Genomic DNA, 16855 nt, shown 5'->3' on the forward strand with positions numbered 1-16855 from the left:
TGATGTCTATTTCACATGAATCTCGCCTCTGTCACCCATCTACAGGTGTTGTTCCGTGGATAGGATCCAATTTTTGATCCAGTATCTGATATTAGAAGAGATGGAACTTAAAACACTTTTTTTAATTTGAAAGTGGAAAAAAAAGCACAGAGGGTCTGATCGCTTCCTAGACCCAGAGAAGTCATGAGAAACCAGAGAGCGTGGTCCACAGAAACCGAACTGTGTGATCAAAGGCCAGACCTTGTTTCTGCAGGAGCCTCGCTCATCCTCTTCAGCAGGACCAGAGGCGGATCCCCATGTACACCACTTGGCCAGGCTTCTCAACCCAGACTGCCATTCTCCTTGTCCAGTGTAATTCCAGCACCTCCAAGTGTTCCAGCCTGGAGCTCATTCCACAGTCAAATCTAACCGTCAGGAACATACAACCAGCCTTTTCCTTTATAACTGCGGGGAACACCTTATCATCTACACATTGATTTCTAAGGCATACATCGAATTAGACGAGATTTGAAGTCAGTTCAAGGAGGGAATAACATCCTCCATTACTAACTTGACCTGATCCTCACCTCTTTCCAACTAGCCCTTCTGGGTTCATTTCTGGTCTTCTTTTCAACTCTTCTGTGACAGGTTTCCCGAACAACACAAAATCATCAACACCCCAATAATTAATTTGCGGTGGTGTTCACAAGATCTTGACGTGCTTGTGGGAGAGGGAATTATAAATCCCGTTTCCTAACTGTGCAGCCACACTGCTTCTCAAGAGATGAGCAGTGATGGAAGGAAAAAACAGTCCAGGCTCTCTACTCTTCGGTGTTTATCTGAATGTAAGTGGGTTTAACCACCCTAAACGGCAGCGAGGCAGCTGAGGAGGCTTGACGTAACTGTGCAGGCAGGTTTGGGGAGAACAGACACCAGCGAAAACCCTCTGTGTTGTGAGAAGAGAGGGAGAGACGAAATCAATACATTTGAGTAAGAATTGAAACAAGTTAAGAGCTGTATGCTTATTAGCTCCTCACAGCAAAATAATCTGCCATTGAAAGCAGACAGGGAAGAATATCAGAATGACTGTAAAGGAACACAGATTGATTTAATAGTATCAGAAACTCTTTTGAAGGCAGCTGTGTAGCTTAGAGCAGGTGGGTGCAACTCAACAGGGAGGCCTATCTCTAGGTAGAGACTTTGTTAAAGAGAAAAAAAAGGGGGGGAGGGAGAAATTGAAATTCTGTTGTCAAGTAACATCACGCTTTAATTTCATGCCACATTATGACAATCTGGTCTGTAAGGCACTCCCAGTGTGTGGCTGCAGAGCTGCTGTATTACAGCTTCTGCTTGCAAAGCTGATAGGCCCGGGAGACCTGCAGCCCTCAGCTAATTGTAAACCCGATTAAATAGCAGTGTGAAGAAGTTTGATTAATTCAATCTATCTCCATGCATCAAGACCAGAACCAGACGTGGCATGAGCCCCAAATCTTTGGAGTATCAAGTTCTTTGTTCTTTGCATTTAGAATAAAAAAAATAAAATGAAGCATAGGAAAATAATGAAATTATAACATTATGACACAACGAAGCATAAGTGACAATTCTACTTTTCTTCCTAGAAAATCCCCAACCTTTCTGCCTTTAAAAAATAATGCATAAAAAACATTTCAATTAGCATCTTTATGCGCTTACCCAGATAAATTACCATACTAATAAACTTCTGATAGACTTTCAGGGGCTGCTTAACCAAGGGCTTCTGATCCAGCTGAATTCATGGTCTCTTGGACAGGAGGGATTTGGACTTGATTAATTTTAGTTGTTTCAATTGCAATGAAACTGTCAATTGCTCTCTCTCTTCTAAGTGCATGTGAGACAGAGAAAGAGGACGTAAAGAGGGACTATTGCTGTTAACTTGGCTGGCCAGACTGACCTTTTGGAAACCACAGGATGCAATGCACTCCGCACTGAGCAGCGCAGTCTTGTGCCGTTCCCCAGCAATACATTCAATTCCATTATTTTACATGACTGATAAATGCTTACAGTACTGCCTTCCACTTCCTGAAATACTGTGAGACTGGCAAACAGTATATCCAACTTATGATGTCATGTGTTTGAAGAGCAATTTTGACCAAGAAAAGTGTGAATATTCTTAGGAGACATTTTTACTTTGTACATTCCTATTTGGAGACAACTGCAGCTGCATATGCTTGAAGTCTTTGGGTCTTTTTTCCTGCTAGGCAGGGCCTTCATGCTTCATACATTTCCAACACCAAAGGAATTGAGGGATTTTCCCATGCTCAGTTTGCAGAGAAAAGAGAGATAACGCGTCAAGTTGCTCTTTGCAGTTTCTTTTTTTTTCTACCTACAGAAACCAGCACAGAAAATGGTTCATGAAAGAGTGAGATACTCATTTGTGTCTCATGAAGTGATCTGCATACATGTGTGTAACGCCCCCTTTCACTCTGTTACAGCCTACTGCATGTGAAGTGGCTTAGTTCCTACTGCATCACAACATGTAATAACACTGGTAACACAGCTATACAAAGAGCAATATTAGATTATTTCTGTTATTCATCAGTCTCACGGTTGGACAGAATCCTCTTAAATCTACCTAAAGTGGCTTCCCATGGATGCTAGTACTACCACCAAAAAATAATATATTATGCATACGTGTATAGCTTCTCTACTACCCACTGGCTGGTTTTTGTGTACGGTTATAAAATACCTGCATGACCCTCTTAAATTGAATATGATTTGATGGCAGAAGCTGAGCAACTGCAGTACTCAGAAGCCTTAAATATTTCAGAAGCCTTCTCCCTCCTCTTCCTTTTCTCCCCCACTAGCAACATCGAGGACTTCCCAGGCCCCACCACACTCCTGGAATGCATTCTCTCAAAAAACCCACTGAACCTCAAATTATTATTCCATGGTGAGAAAAGCAGTGAACAGTAGAAAATGACAGTTTACCCAAATGGAGGTGAAAATGCACTTTCTCCTGTACTTAAGAGAAATAACAGCTTTCAGCAAAGATCTAAATCCTAGCAACAAGCACTACATAAATGCAAAAAGGTCATCTCTTTGTTAGAGAAAGGTTACTTTGCTGAACACATACTTTAAAAAAACCCAACAAACTACTAAAGGAAATTAAGCTTGGTAACATTTCTGTTGTATTTGCCCATGCAGAGAACAGATCTGTGCGCTCACTTCCAGTGCAAGAATGAGAAGGAAGGTTGATTATAATGAACTATTTTCTTCTTTGAGAGCTACAAGAAGAGAATCGAAGATGTGTTTCAAACAAATGGCTATTTAAAAACAGAATTTGGGCTGTGCTGAGCAAAGCACTAGTTGTCAGCTGTGAATTCCCCTGGATGGCAAAAGAGAGGGACTTTACGCACTCTGCGAGAAATGGCCAGAATGATGAGTGCTCCTGCACCCCTGATGCAGTCGTGCAACTTGTTCCTTGTCCTTCTCCTCTAGCCAGATCAGTGTCTCCATGGCTGAAAAAACACTTGGGGTAAAATCTGGTTCCAGTAAAGACCACAGCAAAATCTCCTTTGCCTTCAAAAGAGAGAGGGGACCCCAAAATTTGGGAGATGGCAGGCTCCAAAGCCAAGAACTTCCTGTTAGAATAGACAAGCAGGCAAGGGGTATGGAGAGAAACAAAAGCACAGAGGGCTGATCTGCGTAAATCCTTATTAAGCAGGAAAGTACATAAGAATATGTTTAATTTTACTCCTAGCCAATAAGGTAAGAGGCTCTTCAAGCCAGGTTGGGTAAGCTGCTGTTCAGAAAGAATCATCACAAGGAACAGGGGGGAATAGGATGAGGAAGACAAATGTAGAGGGGAGAAAGGAGGGAATACACAGCAGAAAGTCTCTCAGAAATACTCAGAAAGTCTTGGTCCTGCAAAGGACACCAAGGAGAATACAATAAATTATGGGCTCCATGAAACAATGACTCCAAAACACTTGAGCCCAATGCAGAAGGATGCGGGTGGGGAAACTGAAACAAGGAAAAGTCCACAGTGTTTATTATCCTGGTTTAGATCCATTTAATTCTTACATGATTCAGTACAAAATCATCTTCCCTTGACCAAGCTCCATCTCCAAGATAACAACTGTTTAGAAATGACCATGTTTAAACAGACATATGCGACAATGGTCTAGGCTTCTTCTCTAGGTCTCTTCTTGTCTTTGGGTGAAGCTCTGCCCCACTGAAATCGGTCGGAAACTCCTGTTGACTGTATTGGGAGGAAGGATTACATTGTCTTCTGGGGAAATAGAAACAGTTACCTTTAGAGCCATTAAAAAATGGAGGATAGATATCTCTGGTCAAGAAGAAAGTAAGCCTAGGAAAATAAAAATGCAATTTTATGTCACCTTGGAAAGATCAACATCATTTGTCATGTGGTGTTTATTCAGCAGAACAACAACTGCATTTGTGCTTTTAAAGGGAAATGAAAGGAGAAAGTAGCAGGAGGGGGGAGTGGGGGAGATCTGAGCACAGGAATGTACTGCCACTCCAGCCTGCTATCATTAAACCACATCAGAACTTCATAATCATGGTGTTTAATTAAACAACAGAGGCATGGGTTTATGCATTAATAATGAGGCCTAGCACTTTAGCATGTCAGGCTAAATACAGTTTTAAATTAATAATGTAGCACCGCGGCATTAGTGAGAAAATGAAATCTTATTAACAACTTAATAAAGTCCCTTATTTGCTAAAGTTCTAGCTCTCAGGGAACAGTGTTATAGCAAAGCATTTGCATCCCTTAAGGGGGCAGATGGGAGGAGGTGCTGCTTTCTCACACCCTCTGTAATTCCATTATATATAGCTAGCATAGTCACTAAATATTGCCTAGTGTCTGCCAAATAATGCCGTATGTTGCTTCTCAACCTAGGTGTGACATGCTGAATAATCTGCACACACTCTTTGTATGCACCCAGGAGGGGCATTTACTCACTTTTTTTCTATTACTGTACCATCTTACCAGGCAACACTGGAGAACAAGTATGGATATCTACAATATCGGTGCTTTACAGTCATTTGTGTATGATCGTCTCAGGCCCCAGGACTGCAAACACTGCTATTTTGAAGAGGAAGAACTGAAGCACAGAAAGCAGCTGAGAGCATGAGGAGTAAGAGAAAGCAATTGATTTACTGTGGCTTGCAGGGTTACCACCCATCAGCTGATCCCTAATAACTGTCTATATAAGCATTCTTGGACCACTCTCCAATTTAGCGTGTTTTATTTTCAGAGCAGACTGAGAGTGCACATGATTAGGTACTCCAGCTCTGCTGATAGGCAGTCATTTGTTAAGCCTCAGAAATTCTAGCAGTTTATAACCAGGGTTTCACAAGCCTTTAGCTTCCTGACTCCCATTGATTTCAAGGACCCGGGCCACCTCAGGCACACAGCGCATCGGTGAAAGAGTAAAGACTGGAGCCCCATCTGCTCAGCCCTACAGCAGAGTCTGAAGCCCAGGGCCAGGTTTCCATTTGCCCATGTGTTTGCCACAAATTTATCTACCTACTTCCCTTAAATCCAGAGAAAGAATTCTTTTCTCCCTCCTCTACCGGTGGTCAGCACTTCTGCCCATCTAAGTAAGAGGTCTCTCCCCACCGGCTTGCCCATCTATCTTGAAAGTCCCACCTGGTCTTGCTTTGCTGAGGAAACAAAGAACAGGCTACAGGACCATAATGACATGAGTAACACAGGGACAAGATCCAAAGCCAATGAGCTGACTTCAAATGGCTGAGCGTTAAGGCCATTCAGAACTGACAGCAGCAAAGCCACAACAAGCCATAGCCACTAAATTCAAGGGAGATGATAAAAAAAAGAAGATTAATAAAGACAGGAACAGACGAGGTACAGCAAGCTATGAGTATGTCAAAGAAGGGCCTCTTTGGGATGTAAAACACTGATCATACATCTTGTGCAGCTTGAAAGCTATTGGATTAGAATGGAAATCAGCCAGCAACACCACTGACTGTTGCAGATGTGAATGCAGAAAAGCAGTGGGGAAATCCTGCCTTTGGTTATGCTCATGGGACCCTAGAGCTGTTTCCTCTTCCTCCCTCTGTTGTTTCCACTAACTTTGCTCTGAATTTGCTGGACAATGTACCAACATCAGTAAACCTTTAGAGTGCTGGGAGAAAATGTGGATGATGGGTGGCAGACCATACACTTCTGCAGCCTTTGGATAAGACCCTAGCAAGCCCCCTTCTCATGGGAACTACTCCTTTAAAAAAGAATGGTCTTCCATATCAAATGGCTCCAAACTTTCAGCTGCATTTTCCATGCCTATCCTGCTACAGAGAGAATACTGTTCTTGCAGAAGCTGCATGGGAGATTCTCGTTGTTCCTTTTTTTCGTTCAGTTACTGCCCAGCTATCTGGAATGAGGGGGGAGACGGGGCAGAATGATAACTGCAGTTCTCATAGGAGAACAGAAAGCTGGGAGCAGGTTTCCTTGCAAAGCCTCTGTGCGTTGGGGGTCCTGATCTGTATGCAAAGGTTGCTTGTCCGCTCCTCTCCTGCTTCAGAGACCCATGGATGTGGATTTCACTTGGGAGCCACGGAGTTCATGGGAAGAAGTAGCTTGTGCAATGTTTGTGCAAGGGAAACATCTAGGACATAAAAGTCATCTTGGTATGCCTTTTATTCCAGCTCCTCGTGTTAAATAATAAATAGAAACCTAATGGAACTGAGTATGACTGCAGGATGCAGTGCAAGTGAAGCCAGAGTAGACCTGCATCTTCCCCCTTACTTCATCATCAGAGAGTAAATGGGTCACTGGTGAATGAGATCTAAGTAAATCTCCATCCTTTTTAGTCTGTCTTTATACAGAACCTACTCCAATGGGATGTGGCTCAAACTTACATCCCTCTGCTACAAAACGCTAAATACAAATACTACAAATGATCTCATCAAAACCCCTTATGTTTCTACTATGAGCTCAAAAAAAACTTGAGGAAACAAAGTTTTTCATTCTAGAAATCCTTCATTTGCTTTTTAATTGTGCAGTGGGATGTCTTGGGATCTGGTCTTTTTCTCCCCCTTTTTTAATTTTCTATTTATTAATATTTAATCTCTGCACGGTGAAGAAGAAAATCATTTCTGCAATAACATCAGAATGGGAGGGTTAGAAATCAATAGCCAAGCTCTCACAAGACACATTCAATCCCTTCTTAATCCATTTTCGACTGCTCCCCTGTCTTATTAGAACAGCCAAGTTTTCCCACACTCGTTAGGTTGGGATATTCAAGTTGCAGAAGGGAACTGAAAACACCCCAAAAAGCAGAAACCTCCTGAAAAGCAGGAAAGGGAACAGAGCATTTGACTCCGGGAGAGAGGTCTGGACCTTATTCTGAACCTAAATCCCTACTCTAAAAATCTTCTGATAGAAAGCTTGGCCTCATTTGTTAGAATCGTGATATGTCCTGCATCCACTGTCAGCCCTGATCCACAAAACTGGCATACTTGATGGGAGAAGCCAGTGTCTTAGGAAGCCAGCAGTTAGCAGGAGAGACCGCTGCACCTCCCTTAGTGCTTCTAAGACTTGAGGATATGACAGCAGGCACTTGTTATTACGCCTGACCACAGAAACCAAAGCCCAGATTGCCTGTCTGCACCAATCTGATCGTGCACTTGACCATTGAGACAGCACACCCCATGAGCCACACCATGACTCACAGCCACTCAGCTCTCAACAGTTGGCCCATCCCTTCTGCATCCTACTGCTTCCATCAACACTTTCTTCTTGACAAACTAAGCACCTGCATGTTGGTGGCATGCAGCCCCCCTGTGCCAGGAGAGGACCCTAGAAGGGCTATCTCCTTTGCTAGGAAAGGGATCCCAGCTGCTCCTTGTGGCCAGCTGTGGAGAGTTAGCAAGATGCACAGTACTTTATTAGAGAGTTGTGAAGAACAGAGGCAGGCAGGCATTGAACCTTTCTTCTAGCTCAGAAAGGGGCTGTGCTTAGCATTTGTTTTCATTTCAGTGAAGGAAGGCAACATTTTTGCTCGAAGGGTCAGCTGGGGTCCTTCTCATTTTCTCTTCTCTTTAGTAGATTTCACATTCTGGGATATACATCTGCATAACACTACTCTATTTCTCCCTGAAAATATCTGATTTCTCCTCTCTGTGCAGGGCTCGACGAATATCCAAGCAAATCCCTTTCCTTAGTAGAAGCAATGATGAGGGCTGTTCAGCAAGTTTGTAGGCGGTGTACCCAGAGCTAAGGGCCCTCTGTGCATTGCTGCCTGCCATGAAGAACTTTGTCCTAGTGCTAAAGGGCTGCCTCTGAGCCCGCTGATGCAAGAAGAGACTTTGCCAGCAGAGGGAACTACAGACCAGGTAATCGCTCCTTCCACGCTAAAACATGCACCGAAGCCAGGAGCTAGGCAGAGGCTCTTCTCTCCTGCCTGGAAAAGAGACGTTTCAGGCACCTCTGCTAGGGCTTTTGACCAACTTGCTGCTTGTTGGTTTCGTTGTTGAGGGCTGTGTGTGTATGGGGCTGCTAAAGAAATCCATTCAAACAGGGAACCAGTTGAAAACTCTCCGCTTACGCTATTAAAAGAAAGTTCTTTTACCTATCTTCTTGCTGCCACCTAGTGAAGGAGAAAAAGTATGACTATCTGAGTGGCATAAGCAGAGTAAAACCTATCCCAGAGGCCTGTACTTGTTAAACAATTACTTTGAATAAACTGCTTCAAAATAACCTTCAAAGTTGCACGAAGCTCTGCTCCTTCCCTGTTGGAAGTCTCCTTTCCGAAAGCGCCCTGCTAGGTCCTTTAAGGGACAGCTACTGACAGAGGCCTTGCTTCATCATCACTTGTGTATGAAAAGCAACACAATATTGACCATTTTGTTGTACTGAAACTCTTTGGGGGGCTCTTATAAGCTGTAGGACTTGTGGTGGTCTTTGCAGGATCAGACAGTAAAGGAAGTGTTCACTGTCTTTCATATTACCCTGAACATGTAGTTAGTATAGCCGCTATGGCAGGGAGGATCACAAGCACAGACTATACATCCACCTAACATCTCAATCTCGTTTAGTAATCAGAATCCAACTCCTTGTTAGTACCTGAGTGAGCTTCACCTAGGACTGAGAACAGAAGTCCTCTATCCAAAGTCCTGTGCTTTGGCCAGAAGATTTTCCTTCCCTAAAATAAAAATGGTATGTTCCTGCATTGTTCAGGGATTTTTTGAGAGGGGAGCTTCAGCTGTGCGATAGACAAGTGATAGACAAAGTCAGCAGAAACACTAACACTTCAGCAGCTCCGGTTCTTACACTCTTGTCATGCTTCCAGGCAACAGCCGTGACCTCTTGCTAGTCCAGATCCATACATGTGTTTGGCCAGATGCCTGCCAGACTGAGCTCTGCCTGCTTTTCCCTGCCTTGAGTTTCTGTCCTCTACCTACCCACCATTTCTAAATAGCTAGAACCAGCACAGCACTGCCATAGCTTGTGCTTTTTCCACCTGGTTGTTCTTGCTATTACACCCGAGGGAAGAAGTATTCAGCTGCTATTTCCAGTTGAGTTTTCAGGGTAGCATCATTTGTACTCAGCAGAAGATGATCCATTCACACTTTTTGGTGCTTGAACACCTCTTCACTTTCCACTCTCCATTAATAAAAGGTCCAAAAATTGCCAGGCTTGCTGCAGTGACAGCTGCCACCAGCAACAGGGTTGCATTTACAGGGCAGGTACCCAAAATACAGTGTGGGATTACAATCCGAGACTCATAAGCGCTCTCGGGTCTTACTGTGCCTGTTATTTCTGATTTTTTTGCGCTTTGCCTCCCCGTGCCTGGATGCCAAGGAAGGGAGGTGGGTGCCCGCTGAGCCCCGGGCTCTGAAGGAGGTGGTCGCTAGGTGTCAGCATGGGACCGTCTCAGCGGCCACCGCTCCCGCCCGCAGCCCGGCGTGGCCACCCCGCAGCCGGGCGGGGCACCGGGCCCGCGGGGGAGGCTGCCCGACCCCCTCCTCCTGACAAAAACCGTAATACCAGAGCATATTGGTCTCTCTCAAACCTCCTTTCTCCTGATCTTTTCAAGAGATTTTGCTTCGTTCTACTTTTAATATCCAAATCTGGCTGATAGGGATGGAGACAGCATTTCTCATGGTTGCTCCCACCTCTTTTCTGATGGAAAAAGATCCATTTGTGAAGTGGTCCCCCCCGTCATCCAGCAAAACAAATAAAGTTTTTAAATGAATGTGGCAGTCTTTGCAACTAACCTTCTTACACCTTTTAATAGCAGGTCCACCCCAAACCCTGAGGTCTTTTATCTACATGCGATAGGTAATGTAGCTCTGAGTAAAAGTTTGTGCTTCATAGCTTAGTCCTATCTCATTCCACTCCTCTGGACATTCAGACAACAGACACTGACATTATAAGATGCATGGTTTCATTCAAGTGCGTGGCTTTAACAGTAAAAGTGAAATTGAAGAAAATACATATTTATTTCAATCCCTTTCTCCTTCTCCTCACATCAAAACTGAAATAAACTGTATTCAAGCTCTTCCTGTAGAAACAGGTGCTACAACCTCCAAGTTCACTTTTTGTCTCCCCTAAAAGATGAGAACAGTCTCCAAGCTGCAGCTGGGAGCTGTAGTCCTGAAATAGCCCCAGCAGCAAACGAAGGTCAGTGCAGCCCTGGCAGTTTGTGCTGCTCTTGGTTCAGTCCCTGTACACGATTAAGCAGCAAGTGTTTCTCTTTGTAGGCAGCTTTGCCTTGTCAAGCTAACAGAAATCCCTTGAATTTAGGGAGGCAGACGTGGGGAATGCAGTAATCAAATCATTGATGCTGCCTATTATTGTTTATAAAATGTTTGTGACCTGAAAGGGTCTTAATAAAGGTATGGGTCCTGCCTGGAGGAACTTAAAGTTACAACAACTGTTATAATTGCAGTGACAATAGTCTGCTATTAGTTATTAAATATTCACACCAAGTTTTGAATACATAAAACAGTAGAAGAAAAAATCACACTTTAAAGCTGGCAAATACTCTACAGCATCTCACAAATTTATTTCCGATTGCATATGTCCATTTTTCCCCAAGGCACTTGAAAGAGAATTTATTTTCTGCAATGTTCTTCCATATGAGTCATTCCCTTTTGCTATTTTTTTCTTCCTTTTTTGTTTTTGTAGTCCAACATGACAAAAACCAAATCAGATGTTCCTGTTTCTCAGTTTTCAGTGAGAAACCAGGTTGAATATTTTCAAGGATGCATATTCACAGCTGAAATTTGAGGGAAAAGTCCAGAACAAATTCCTCTGTGTGCATTTTTTGGTAGCACATTAAACCTGATTTGATTTCAGATTCATACAGGCTTCACAGGATTTCTCTCAGCTACGCATTTTGGAATTACATATAAAGCAGCAAATCCTTCTGCTCTGTTCTCTTGTATTTGATATACCTCCCAAGCTGCCCTTCAGTGTTGAAATAACCCTTGAAGAACTCATCTATTTATTAAAGCACTAGAGAGCCTGTGTGAAAAGTATTTACTTCTAATTTTCAGCCTACTGCTTTGTCTGGCATTAGCCTTGTTAGATGCATATGATGTACTAAAGAAACCAGCAATACTTGCAATGTATCTTCACAACCAGAATTCTTTAAATGTTGTAACACTGCTAGTCCTTCTTGTTGCAAGATCTCAACATATTACAAAAAAGGCAAATAATTTCTAGCAGGGGACAATCCTGCTTTTAACAATCCCTGATCATTTTTCTTATGGGAATGATTGATGCCAAAGGATAATATTCTAGTACCTCACTCCCTTTGTCTATTAGCGCTTGGGGTGTGGGACTGATTCCAGAAATGAGCAGAAGTTATGCTGTGTTCACCTGTATTTGAAAGTCACCATGAATATATACAGTGATCTGTCCCAGGAGCAGTTAAGTGGTCCAATTCTCATAAAGCAATTAAGTGACTAAAACCAGTAATCGGTCTTCATGGTCTGATAAGCCTGACAAGGGTATCGAAAAAGAGACGTGACAATATTGTAACATGTTCAGATACTGGAGGTGAGGTAAAAGATCATTGAAAAGTACAACAGTCAAAACCTTGTGCACACTGATGGCCAGGCTTGGACAGCAGCTGGTTTTATGTGTTCCACTATCCCAAAACGCAGAAACGCAATCTTCCAGACTTACGCTTGCAGAGGTGGGGAACAGCCTCATTCCAGGCAGCAGCTCTCCAGCCACGGGTGAGGGTGCATGTGTCACTGCAGATCTCGGCACTCTTGGCTCTGATGTGGAGAAGAAGAGAGACAAGCTCGTCATTTCATGTTAGCACACTGCATAAAGGGAGGCGATGGGAAGAGGACAAGCTAACTACGCTTTCTAGAGGGCCTGATAAAAACAAAACACATTCTGGAAAAAGCCTTGTGTCACCTTAACACGCAAGCTATTTACTACAGCAAATAACCTACCAGGTGCATCTGCATCAACTGGTTGCATCTGCCTGTGGGCAATATCCACCTGCTCGCATTTGTATGTCACTACACAGGATTCATCCCATCCGTTCTAAGCAGACTCGAGGGGCCTGGACCAGGCACATGTCGTGCTTGGAGAAAGCCCGATATGCCCTTATACTATCTTTATACCAAAACTCAGTACAATGAAGCAATGTCAGAAGCCTAGAAAAAAAAAAAAAAAAGTGAGACTGGGACCTCTTTCTGTTTCAATTAAAGATTAAGCCCTCTCTACCATCTCAATGCAGGAGTCCGGCACACAGCATCCTGATTATCCTTCTCTACGCAGCTCTCACCTTTGCCAGTGGCTGCCTTGGATTCTCCTTGAGATTTCTCTCTGGGCCAGACACTCATGGCGAGCATTCCCCACAGCGACGATTTCTCACGCACTGTGAGAGTAGTTTGCTTCCTTTCCAAGCTTAGCCCTCAATTACTGGTACCCACAACTGGGAAGGATAGAGAGTCCCTTCAGAGCTGGACTGGCTCACGTTTATTCAAAGTGAGTCTCTGAAGAAAATGGAAATAGACAGGGCCTTTGCCTTGCAAATCTCTGTGTGCAACAGGCGCCTCCTCTGTCATCCCCACACAAATCAAACCCACCTGACCAGCGAGCCGTGCCCGCAGCTGCCCAGGCCCTGCATGCCTTTGCCTCCCATCACAACGTGTCCCAGGAGGGGTCCCATGTCTGAAGTGAGGGAGAGTGTTCGCTTCGCCAGTTTTCCATGAGAATGACACTAGAAAAGTCTCCTGAAAATATTTTGGTTCCCTAATCAATTCTTAATTTGCTTTGGGGCTAACAAGGGCTACGGTGAGAAGCAGTATGAAGCATCGGCCCAACCATCGCCTTTTCACATTAATTTCAGAAAGGGAAATGAGCCAATTCTCAGGCTTGGAGCTTGCGCTGTTGCTGTCTGAGAGCTGAACCTGCTCTTGCGGTTCCAAAGCATTTGGCCTGGAGTAGGAACTCATGATGCCCTCCCTGCCCTTCCAGTGTCTGGGGGCAGCTCCAGGTAAGCAGAGGTGATGCTCTTGGTGCTGTACTGTTCACGTCAGCAGTTTCTCCTCCGCTGCCTCCTCCTATAAGTTCTAGAAGGGCAAGAATGATTTGTGTCCATTCCTACTGACGGGGACGGGGACGGGGACGGGGACGGGGACGGGGACGGGGACGGGGACGGGGACGGGGACCCCACTCCTCTTCCCACCCGCCGCCTCAGGTGCTTCCCGCCGCCAGCCGCCGCGGCCGCTCTGATTGGTCGGCGGGGGTTTCCCAGCGTGCTCCTCTCCGCTATATAAGGGGCGGCGGGAGCCGTGCTCGCATTACTGCCCGCCCCCGGCGCGGAGCGGAGCGGACGGGGCGCTTCGTCCTCCCCTCCGTCTTTCTCCTCCTCAGCGGCGGCGGAGCGCGGCTCCCCCCCACTCCCCGCCGAGGCGATGGCCGAGCTCAAGTCGCTGGGCGGCGAGGCGTACCTGGCGCTGGCCCCGGGCTACGGCCCCTCGCCTTTCGCTTACGGGGCGGTGCGCGGCGGCGCCGACGGCCCGCGGGGGACTTACCCGGGGAGCGGCGGCGGGTCGGACTTCCACCCCGCGGCGTTGGGCAAGTCGGCGGAGAGCAGCGGCGAGCAGAGCGGCGAGGAGGAGGACGGCTTCGAGGCCGGGGTGAAGGGCGGCGCGGCCTTCGAGCGGGAGGGCAAGCTGAAGGGGGCGGCCCTGGGGAAGAAGCCCAAGGAGCAGCGCTCGCTGCGCCTCAGCATCAACGCGCGGGAGCGGCGGAGGATGCACGACCTGAACGACGCCCTGGACGGGCTGCGGTCCGTCATCCCCTACGCCCACAGCCCCTCGGTGCGGAAACTCTCCAAAATCGCCACCCTGCTCCTGGCCAAGAACTACATCCTCATGCAGGCGCAGGCCCTGGAGGAGATGCGGCGGCTGGTGGCCTACCTGAACCAGGGCCAGACGCTGGGCGCACCATTGCCCACCACCCTCAACCCCTTCGGACAGTCGGCCGTCTACCCCTTCGGCGGCACGGCCTTGCCCGCCTGCCCCGAGAAATGCACTGCCTTCACAGGAGCCGCCTCCGCCCTCTGCAAACACTGTAATGACAAGCCCTGATTTCTGGCTTCTTCAGGCTTTTCGGGTTTTATTTTCTTTTTTTTTTTTCTGTGCACTTTTCTTTCTGCTACCATCAGTCCTTGGCTTCCTACCATCAGTTAAGTCTGGGTATTCTTTTTGTTTGCTTCTTTTAAATACCTCCCCCCCCCCCTCCCCACACCCCATTTGGAAATGTTTGGCAATTGACGTGGACCCCAAAAACACCCACTTTCAACTTTGTTTAGTTACCCACACACACATACAACTTCATCTGTAGCGTTATTTCCTTCCCAGCCTGTTAGTGGACTGTGAGCGTAATGTTGCTTTTCTGCTTGCTCTGCTCTACAAAGTTTCTGAGCAGTTTTTAAACTAAACTATAGAAAAAACAGGGAGGGAGAGAGATCTGGAAGTGGAAGCCTCAGTGAGTTTTCTTTGGCATGATCAACCTATGTTAAATATAGCCTAAAAGGGGGGGGGGAGGGAGTAAAGTCCAGCCGTAAAACTATGCAGCACTTGAGAATCACGGGGGGGTGTCCTATGCAGCCAGCTGGGGCTGGGCTGCATCTGCAAATCCAAATGAAAATGTGATTTGGTCAGCTCACAGGAGGGGGGAAGTTCAGTGCTCTTGATAAAACAATAGATGCTTCAAAATGAGATGCTTTTTTCTTTGCTCTTTAAAAAAAAAAAAAAGAGAATTAACCCGTTCTTGATCTGAGAGGAACCTGTGATTGTATGCTAATGCTTGCTTTTTGCCTGTTTCTCAGCTTGGTTAAGTTTTCCAGATGATTTTCCAAAGTTGTTGCTCATCATGATAAACAAAGCAAAAGGTGACTTAACATATTTATATGTATTTATAATAAATAAAAGACATGAATAACCACTTTCTCTGTCCTACATATCTCTAAAACCAGCTGGCAGTTAAAGCAAAACTCCCGCTGAAGTAAGGTAAAGCGGAGACAGACGCGGCAGTCCTTTGCGAAGGAGCGGCATTGGGAAATTAGGTGAATGATTGGAATACTTGGAAAAAGCTTGTGGACATTTGGCTCCTTATCAGCAGGGATTTGTTTTTTCTCCAGGTTCTCGTGAATCGTGCGCACACACAAAAGTGTTGTTTATGCCTGACTTTATTAGAGTTAAGTGAGTAGAGATTTAGTGTGTGTATTTTGACACTTGCTGGAGAATGCTGTGCTCTGAAAGTGGAGTTTGAAAGGGGTTATTGTAGCATCGAGCTTAGCTCCAAGGACTGCCATGTAAAACGTGGCAGGGAAGGAAATCGCTTAAAGACTCTGCTTATCCCTTTGGTTTAGTTTTGTGTTATATCTACAGCTTGACCCTAGACCTTTGTGTGGGGTTTGGACCATTTAATATCATGACTAAACTAATAATCTCTTGCCAAGTATTGACTGTGTTGGTACAAGTTACACAGCGAGTCCCTCGCTGGCTGAGTTTTTGATGCTGCTTGTGTTGGTTTACTTTGGTTTTCTGGTTTATGATGTTTAATGCTTTGGTGCCTTGTATGCTTCACTAGTCATTACGGAATAATAATAATAGAGGTGCATTCAGTGATTTCTGTTGGGATTGGAATACCCACCCAATGTCAGAGCAACCGCATAAACTGGTACAGTCGCAGCCTGAGGGGCTAGAGCTGTCCGTGGCCATTTGTGTTAGGAGCGGGGTGTAACTATTTAGGGTTATTAAACCAATTTCCATGCCTGTCGCTAGTGTTATGCTAATTTGAAAAGGACTGCCATCCTGCTCAAGCCGCTTGTCTATGGCACTTAATTTTAATTAATACATTTCCAAAAGACTTCTCGTGTTTAGATAACAAAGTGTGTGATTAAGCCTCATTCATGAAGACATATGTTTAAAACTGGTTCCTGCTCGCTTCCATTTTTATATCTTCATCTCTTCTCTTTTTACAGAGTAGTTTTACAGAACAGTTTATCTGTTGTACCTTTTTCCATAAAAGAAAATCTTGAAAATACTCTTAAAAGGCATCTGATGAAGTGAAAGCCGACCAAAACCGCTGCTGAAGCAAAAATGACTGGAAACTGCAAATCAGCAAAGGTCACTTAAAATTTTGTAGACTGAGTTGTTGCCGGATAATATTTTGGGAAAAAGATCAGTTTAATGGAGAATCATGATTTTTAGGTAAAAGTGTATTACTTCTGGTTAAAATTATAGAAGATTGAGCAGCTGGGAGTATTTAAACAGAGTTCGGTTTAACTGTTCGTTTTTCACCAAAACTAAAATAGATGGAGAATAAAGTATTTAACAGCTTATTATTAAATATGAGTGTTTGGTT

At 45.0% G+C, this 16855-nt stretch overlaps 1 protein-coding gene across 1 annotated transcript; it reads left to right on the forward strand.

Moving 5' to 3' along the window:
- Window positions 1-13893: 13893 nt before the first annotated feature.
- BHLHE23 (basic helix-loop-helix family member e23) lies at window positions 13894-15472 on the forward strand (the record flags this gene model as incomplete). Its single annotated transcript, XM_082491276.1, has 2 exons — window positions 13894-14554; window positions 15462-15472. 2 exons carry the CDS (start codon window positions 13894-13896, stop codon window positions 15470-15472), a joined length of 672 nt encoding a protein of 223 aa, XP_082347402.1.
- Window positions 15473-16855: the final 1383 nt, after the last annotated feature.

The sequence above is a fragment of the Vanellus vanellus genome, assembly GCF_965231255.1.
Source record: "Vanellus vanellus genome assembly, chromosome: 15".
Classification (NCBI taxonomy): domain Eukaryota; kingdom Metazoa; phylum Chordata; class Aves; order Charadriiformes; family Charadriidae; genus Vanellus; species Vanellus vanellus.